The sequence below is a fragment of the Pieris napi genome, chromosome 7, assembly GCF_905475465.1.
Source record: "Pieris napi chromosome 7, ilPieNapi1.2, whole genome shotgun sequence".
NCBI lineage: Eukaryota > Metazoa > Arthropoda > Insecta > Lepidoptera > Pieridae > Pieris > Pieris napi.
The window spans coordinates 3,325,782-3,334,871 of record NC_062240.1 but is presented as its reverse complement, the minus strand read 5'-3'; the positions used below and the strand labels follow the sequence as shown (position 1 = coordinate 3,334,871).

At 33.9% G+C, this 9,090-nt stretch overlaps 1 protein-coding gene across 1 annotated transcript; it reads left to right on the top strand.

Annotated features, from left to right (window-relative positions):
- Positions 1 to 1,369: 1,369 nt before the first annotated feature.
- LOC125051108 lies at positions 1,370 to 3,912 on the top strand. Its single transcript, XM_047651260.1, has 2 exons — positions 1,370 to 3,233; positions 3,679 to 3,912. The coding sequence occupies exons 1-2, from the start codon at positions 1,665 to 1,667 to the stop codon at positions 3,685 to 3,687; spliced, it is 1,578 nt and encodes a 525-aa protein (XP_047507216.1). The 5' UTR covers positions 1,370 to 1,664; the 3' UTR covers positions 3,688 to 3,912.
- The last annotated feature ends 5,178 nt before the right edge of the window (positions 3,913 to 9,090 follow it).

Sequence of the window (9,090 nt, the reverse complement as noted above, 5' to 3'; positions counted from 1 at the left end):
AATGAAGTTTTAAACAGCTTACAAAATCTTAAGGTACCCACAGAGTCATGGGACCCTATAATTGTATTTTTAGTAGTTCAAAGGTTGGATCCAGATACTCACAAAGAATGGGAACAATTTTCGTATGATATAAGTCAAGAAAAATTATCTACCTGGTTTGAATTACAGAAGTTTTTAGAAGGAAAATTTAGAACGTTAGAATTGTTAAATCCACCTTTTAAACCAACTCTCAAGCCGTTAAGAGAACGTGTTTTTCACATGTCTATAGAGAAGACATGTATTATGTGTAAGGAAAATCATAGCTTATGTCGTTGTAAAACATTCTCAAAAATGTCACCTGCAGAAAGAAGTCACTATGCACAACACAACAAACTCTGCTTCAACTGCTTGGCTCCAGGGCATTCGGCATTTAGATGTAATTTACCTCTTTCATGTCGAATATGCAAGGCTCGTCATCATTCTCTTCTTCATCAGTCAACTAAAGCAAATGCATCGGCATCTTTAGAACTCAAGCAACCGATGACATTACCTCAGGAAGAGGAGAAGACTCTTGCTACAATGACAGCTTTACATAATGTTACAGAACATATCAATCTATTAGCAACCGCAATTGTGGTTATAAAGGGAAACTATGGGCACACAACTGTACTTAGGGCGCTAATAGATTCGGGGTCGCAGTCATGCTTTATCACTCAAAAGGCAACTCAAGCACTAAAATTGCAACGCAAACCTGTAAATTTGGTCGTCACAGGTATGGATAATATGAAGGTAAACATCAAACACGAAGTCAATTTTGATTTATTATCACGCTGGGAACCTAACTTTGAGCTACCAATACACGCCTACGTGATGTCACAGCCATTAAAGTTTAACATACCTTCATCAGAATATTTGCAACAGGAACTGCGTCACTTTGAGAAATTGAATCTAGCAGATCCAAATTTTATGGATTCCGGAGCATTGGATTTGCTATTAGGGGTGCAAGAGTATACAGCAATTCTTAAACAAGGATTAATCAAGGGTCCATCAGGCACAATATGCGCACAGAAAACCAGCCTGGGATGGATTGTGATGGGTGGAATAAACATCAACATGAAACCAAAGCATAAAGCCATAATGGCAATGAATATCACAACTGATGCAAGTTTTAATGATTTAATTAAAACTATTTGGGAGATAGATACAGACACAAAACGTAATTTAACTAAAGAAGAATTGAGATGTGAAGAATTTTATAAAGAAACTCATGCTAGGAATAACGAAGGAAGATATATAGTTAGATTACCCTTTAAAACTGAAGCACCATTGTCATCTGAAGGAAATACAAAAGAAACAGCAATTAAGCAGCATTAAATCCAGAATGAAAAGACGAATATCTGAAAGTAATAAACGAATATAAAACATTAAATCACATTGAAGAAGTACCTGAAAAAGAATTACATAAAAAATCAGTTTACTTACCTGAAGTCGATGAAGAAAACATAATCACGAAGCGGAATATCCTCTCAGATATACAAAAGTTGTTCGACCCTTTAGGTTGGATCGCACCTAGTATTGTTCAAGCTAAAATATTAATTCAAAAACTATGGCTTGAGAAGGTTGATTGGGATGAGGATCTTAACATTTTTCTGAAAGAAGAATGGTTGAAGATTCGCCGAGATCTTATGAATGTGAATAACATTTCTATCGATCGATGGTTAAGTACTTCATGCTCCAACATGGATACAATTCAAATTCATGGTTATTGTGATGCTTCTATTTTAGCTTACGCCGCCGTGGTGTATTGCCTAGTCAAGAAAACGGACGGTTCATATAGAACATCATTAATTGCAGCCAGAACTAGAGTGGCTCCCCTCAAGACAATTTCGTTGCCAAAATTAGAACTTTCTGGAGCTTTGCTTTTATCCCGATTATTGAACCATGTAGCACAGGCCATGAGAATACCGATGGAAAGAGTTTTCGCATGGACAGATTCATCTATAGTCATAGCTTGGTTGTCTGGTGAACCCACGAAATGGAAGCCATTTGTGGCCAATCGTGTAGTAGAAATTTTAGCAAATCATAAAAGAGAACAATGGCATCATGTCCAGTCAGAAGAAAATCCAGCAGATATTGCATCTAGAGGTATGTTTATCTCCGATTTGAAACACTGCAACCTTTGGTGGAAAGGACCTACTTGGTTACAAAAAGGAGAAATCATCTTAACAGACGAGAACATATTTACAACAGATCTAGAAAAGAAAAAGGAAAGAATTAAAACTCTCATATTGACAAACATTAAAGAAGAAAAAAGATTTTCTGAAAAATTTGAAAGATTTACTACCTTAAATGAACTATTAAGAACCATAGCTTTTTGTAAAAAGTTTATCAAGTTTAAAAGGGATAATAAAAACATAATTATCACAACAGAAGATATAGAAGAAGCATTAGTAACATGTATCAAAATAGTGCAAAATGAAGAATTCGAAACTGAAATAGATTCGTTAAAGAAAAAGAACAATATTAAAAAGAACAGTAAATTGAAGACGCTTAATCCATTTTTAGATAATAATGGAGTGCTCAGGGTGGGCGGAAGATTAGCAAAATCAAGTTTAGAAGCAAATACTAAACATCCTATAATCATTGGAAACAACAACACTCTTGTCTCACTTATTATCGCCGACGCTCATAAAACAACATTACATGGAGGTATTCAGCTAATGCTTTGTTATTTACGCTCTAAATATTGGGTATTGCGTGCAAAAGACATGACAAAGAAGCATATCCATCGATGTCTAATTTGCGCTAAGGAAAGTGCAAAGGTAAAAACTCAATTAATGGGTGATTTACCTTCCGTTCGTACTACACCTTCTCGACCATTTATCAATGCAGGTGTAGATTTCGCTGGTCCATTTCAAATTTTGATGAACAAAGGAAGAGGTATCAAAACAAACAAAGCCTACGCTGCGATTTTTGTCTGTATGTCTACTAAAGCAATTCACTTAGAACTAGTCGGTGACATGACGTCAAATTCATTCATAGCTGCATACAGACGATTTACATCAAGAAGAGGCAAATGCGCACATCTTTGGAGTGATCAGGGAAAAAACTTCGTAGGAGCAAACAAAGAGTTATGTAAAGCATGGGAAGAAGCAAAATTGCAATTTGACCAAGAAATCATAGACAGCTTAGCAAATGATGGCACTCAGTGGCACTTCATTCCTGCATACTCACCAAACTTCGGAGGACTCTGGGAGGCTGGAGTTAAGTCAATGAAGTATCATTTAAAACGAATTCTTAATAACAACCTTACCTTCGAAGAGTTGTCCACTGTATTATGTGAAATCGAAGCCTGTCTTAACTCACGGCCACTCTGCCATATAAGCCAAGCAGATGATACTCTTGATCCACTAACACCTGGACACTTTCTAATTGGTGAAGCCCCAATAGTTGTACCGCATCCAAAGTTGAACGATATCAAAATTTCGCAGTTAGCCCGTTGGCAATATACACAAAAGCTATTAAACGATTTTTGGTGTCGTTGGCAAAGTGAATACTTGACCAATCTACAGCAACGGCCAAAATGGTTAAAAAGAATAGAAGAATTTAAAATTGGTGATATCGTACTGATAAAACAACAAAATTTGCCACCTGGAAAATGGATCCTTGGACGAATTACTGAAAAACATCCAGGATCAGATGGTGTAACTAGAGTTTATAGTGTTAAAAATGGAAATAATATTGTAAAACGATCTGTATCTAATCTTTGCTATCTCCCAATTAATGAAGCTTAAGTGCCAAATTGTTAAAGTATATTAAGGGTTTGCATGTAATTTTTTGAAAGGACATTAAAGGTCCTTTGGTGGGCGGATATGTTCAACCATATTATGTTTGTAATTTTAATATGTAGTAATAAAGTAGATTCAACGCGAAGCAGACGTTTCATTGCACTAAAATTATACTTAATAGTTAACCAGTCAAAAAGCAACCTTATCGCCACGATCAGGTTACGATTCCGAAAGTATTTTCATTATTTCCTGAATTAAAAAAAAAGTGTGTGTGTGTCAGCTACGACGCACGATTGGAGTTTACTCCTTACGAACGATAAAATGGCGATAATGTTCTGTGGCTGTCGACCATATTTTCATACTAAAGGTGGTAAGAATATATGTTTTTATAATATAAATGTTTGTAGTAGTAATAAAACGTACCTACATCATCTATGCCCAAATAGGATTTTCTTTCTGTGACCAAAGTTACCTTTATAGTAAGAGAAGAATAAGAATGAACAATCTTTTTAGTTTTAATTTCACTGACCATTACTATTGACAAAACTCTATGGCACGCTAGACAATCTACTTTTATTTTTTACACCTGTCAACACTGACAATGTTGTAACGTGGCTGTCAAAACGTGAATTCAAAATAAAAAAGTCTGTGTAATGTATTCCATCTCATTCTTTTACACGTTCAATCCTACAGATAGTTTGTCTCTTTCTACATAACGCCTCAAATTTTCGTGTTACACATAACGCCTCAACTGTTCATGTTACACTTGATTTTACTCCTCATAAAATTTCCGTACCGGGCCTTATAACTCAAATCGTTTCTTAAGGAGTAAACTCCAAAAAATTATAAACCTAATAAGAAATATCTAAAATTAAAATAGAATAAACATATCATATATAGATATTAAGATTTTTATTTAGTCTTCTCATCCACGAGAATAAGTCACGCTTGCTAAATCCGTAGAGTTTCAGGGGTAATGTTTTGTCTGTAGATATATTTGGTGTCCCCTGACCCACTTTACAAGCAGAGCGGAAGGTGCCGGCGCGTCTATCGATATTGGTTCAACTGCGTTGTAGATTCTATGACGTTCATACTTATGGTACGTATTTTACGTTTACAAATCTTGGATGGTTGATATGTGTAACGCGAAAGCTTGCATTTGCTAATATATAATTAAAATTAGTAAAAAATCGCAGTAGTGATGTGTTTTCAGCACAGCGTAAGCCCAATTTGACAATTTGACACTTTAGTGAAAAGACTCCTACTCCTATTTCCTTTTTTAAATATGAATAGTATGTCTGTCAAATCTAGAATAAATTGTTCGTACTTTGTCTCGCTAAAACTCGTGAATGGCTGGACCGATTTTGCTTATTTTGATCTTGAAATATTTGTGGAAGTTCAGGAAAGGTGAGAATCGTATAATATATAAAAAACATAAGCTGAAGTCATTTATTTTTCCAACAATAAGTTTCTAGTTATAAAACATTTGATGTCCTTTGTTTTTTTGAAATAAAAAATGATCAAAGTTGGTCTATTTTTTTAAATTTGTCTATTTCAAGGTATAACGTTTGGACGTTCCCTTTAATATGTTTTGAAAACAGTTTTTTCTTTCAAAACAGATCTGTTTCAGAAATAAAAAAGTGGTAGTTGGTGTTCGAAAAAAGAAAATAAATAAATACATTTCAAGCCGATCTTACAGAAATATATGTAAGTGATGCGAAATTCACCGGGTCATCTAGTAATAAATAATTAAATAGATTAAACCATATTTTAATACTACGAAAATGCATTATACTAAAGTCTTTATAATTGAATCTTAGACGACAAATTCTACTTATTTTTGCACCTTAAACTTCATTACGTGTAAAATTCGATAAAAACCTACAAAAAAGCAAGAGTACTTGACAAAAACCGTAAAAGGGTGTATTTGCGTAGTCATCCAGTCTCGCAGGAAGGTTATCAGCTGCTGAAGGATGCTGAGCACGCGTATTGGCTACTCTAGTACCCTGCATACTCCGCTTACTGAGATAATATCCTTAGGATTGGGTTACAGTCATAAGAGGGTAAACAAGCGTTTTCCAGTATGGTTCGGTTACGAAATCCGAGCCTACAGTTTGCAGATAACTTTTAGGGCGAGAGGTTTTTCTTATCCTGATTCAATGGAGAGAAACAAAATCTTCATTTCATTCTTCAGACCTCAGATTTGAAGTATTTTATTATTTATTAAGCCGTATAGCTTTTGTAGTTGAAGTTGGGTTATACGGTTTGTTTCGGTAGGTACAGATTTTTATCATATTAGCATTTTATTAATTAAAAAAATGGCACAATTATATAGTAGCTCATCATACAGATGCTGGTCCCTGGTGGAATAGTTTTATAAACATTTTAGCCGGCAATTCAATTGTGTAGAAGCACTTTACACTGTCTTCTTCTTTGGTTTATAGGGACTCGGTAATCTTTGGGATTGGGTTCGTGACCACCCAGTGACTCTTTATACCTAAAAGTTACCATTATGTGGTGTAAAGTACTGGAAAGTCGTAAATAATATTAACAATAACGCGTAATTCAATCCCCGCCCCGCATCGTAACGTTTTACAAATAGAAAAAAAATCGTTACGCTTGAACGCTCTTTAGTTGTATGACAAATTTAAGTTTAAAACGTGTTCCGCTACTCCCGTCAACCGCACCTGTAATCTTAATGTCGTTAATGTCCTACATATATTAGCAGACACAGGTAACTCCGTATCGCGATTAGAGACACGGAATATTGCCCTAAATTGTAATTTATACTTGTACTTAGAAGACATACCCGCTTCATGTACCGGCAATTTGGAGCAAATTGTTCTGTGCTACGTAGATTATAGCGGGCGGCGCTTAACCGCGGTTTTGTCATTAGCAAATTATGGTGATTATGTTAGTTAATTGAATACATATGATAATTTAAGTGTCTGACTGCCATTTACATTATTATTGGTGAGATTTTAGCGTTGACATTGACCTATTGAAACCCCTTTTTTTAATTAAAAAAAGGATTTATTGTGACGAATAAACTCAAAAATATTCATCCTTAGAATCCCACATTAACCTACATATCCCAAGTGATATTTTAAAAAATATATCCGTGCGAAGTCAACATAAACATAAATTTAAAACACAGTTAAATAAATTTACTATGTAATAGTCCAGGATTTATGAATTTCAATTTGAGAACTAATAACATTACATAAATTAATTCTATCCTTTGTTGTGCTAATGTAATAGCTTCACACTATTGTTATTTATAATCTGCGCCTAACAGTAATTAATGGAAACCATTTAAACCCATATAATACTAGTAACAATCCTTTATCACTAATATCCTAATAGCATATACATTATACATACACGTTATATATCTATTAAATGTCAATTTGTATGAATAATAGCAGTTCTAAGAGGTCACTACTGGTTAACGGTTGCTTAATCAGTCGTCTACTTTTTATATGGAACAGTGGGCTATTGACATTCACACATGACATTTCTTATTAGATCTTGTTTGTGAAGTTTCTTGAATGATAGTTCCATATAGTTGTGGTGCGTGGCAAAAGTGCTGCTTGTGGAACGCTGATGCGGAAATAAATTTCATATTTTGCCTCGATATCTCAATCTATATATATAAAAAGAAAATGGTGTTCGTTTGAGGCTCTTTCACGCTTAAACCACTGATCGTATCGACATGAAACTACCACCATTCGATGGTTCCTAGATGGTTTATGGCTATTTTTTTTTTAATTCCAACGTTCCTTCATTTTTTTATTGCTGTTTTACTTTTATGAAAATTTTTCCCGCTAATAAAAACAAAAGAGGCTTCCTAGAACCTCTAAACGTCAACATCTGTTAAAAACTCGATTTTCGAAATATTTCAATTTTCTTAGCGGGAAGTTAAAAAGAAGAATAATAAAAATATGAAAAAAAAGAAAATAATGAAACATAAAATTTATTTTAATTCGTCCAGCAAAGCGGGCGCGAAACGGCTAGTAATTAATAATTAGTTAAGGATTTAATTTGGCGCCTGGTAAATAGTAGCGGTGACCTCAGAGCTGGTGCTTTCCTGGCTCAACTAATACGTATCGAAATACAACGAGGAAATGCTCCTAGCGTTAAAGGTATACACAGGGACCAAACTTTTTAAATTTGTTTTAATTTTCTTTTTAATCATTTTTATTAGTTAGTTTACACATGTATTTTTTCACCATTTAGTGGACAATAAAAGTACACAAGAGGCTGTATTTAATATAAGGTATAGTAACTGTTCATCAGCGCGAACATTTTCCTAGATTAAGAAAACTCATTACAGTAATTAAGTGATCCATTTAATTTTCCGAGGACAAAAAAAATAGGGGACACGAATGATGCGGTGTTTGCGTGTCCGAAATGAGTGATCGCAATACTGCTATTCATTCGCTAATTAAAAGACTTGCTTTTGCTTACAAGAAATGATTTACAATTATATTAATGACTCCCAATTAACAATGCAAATTGTTCGGTACGATATCATATATAGAGTGGCGGATATCAAGAGTGGCGGAGAGTTTATTGCCAGTTCTTCTCTTCCATTCTACGTCCTTGATTTGAGAACTGGCAGTAAATGTAAAATAAGAAGCATTTAATGTATATTTCTTTTTTGACGTTCATAAGTATACATATTGTTACCTATATGAATAAATGGTTTTTGATTTGACTTTGACTTGACTTGATATGATAATTTTTTTAAATATTGTTGCCTTTATACCATTTGATTAAGAGAATATTTTAAATGATAAGTATAAATATAATTGCAAGTTAACATTAGTAAACGTTCAAATATTGTACTTAGACAAACTTGGAAATCCTATTTCATGTAACATGAATTTGTGAGTAAATTTTTAATTTAATTAATACACTAAGACTTTTATAAAAAAACTTTATACAAATTTCTGGTATTTTTTTGCCTGCACACAATATTAAATTATCTGGCAACACTCGTACTTCGGCATGTTAAACAATATTTTAAAGATGGACTATTATATTATCCGGCTACAATTGTTGGTAATTTGTCTTGATAAAGTGATAGGTCAAAACCATTGAGGCAAGCAGTTTGGTCTTGAAAGTTTGTCTAAGTTCTATTACACAGGTGGAGGGAAGTGCAGTCGAATATTAATCGAACTGTTACAGTGAACTACAGTTTCTTAATGCAAGTTTAATGAGTCCTTGGATTACACAGATATTAATTGAAATTACAGTTATATTATCTGTGGTTAACGTGAGTATTATTACAAATGAATTTTCTTTCAAGTACATGGCT

Coding starts and splice junctions, on each gene's coding strand:
- LOC125051108 (XM_047651260.1), top strand. CDS start 1,665: ATGAATGTGAATAACATTTCTATCGATCGATGGTTAAGTACTTCATGC.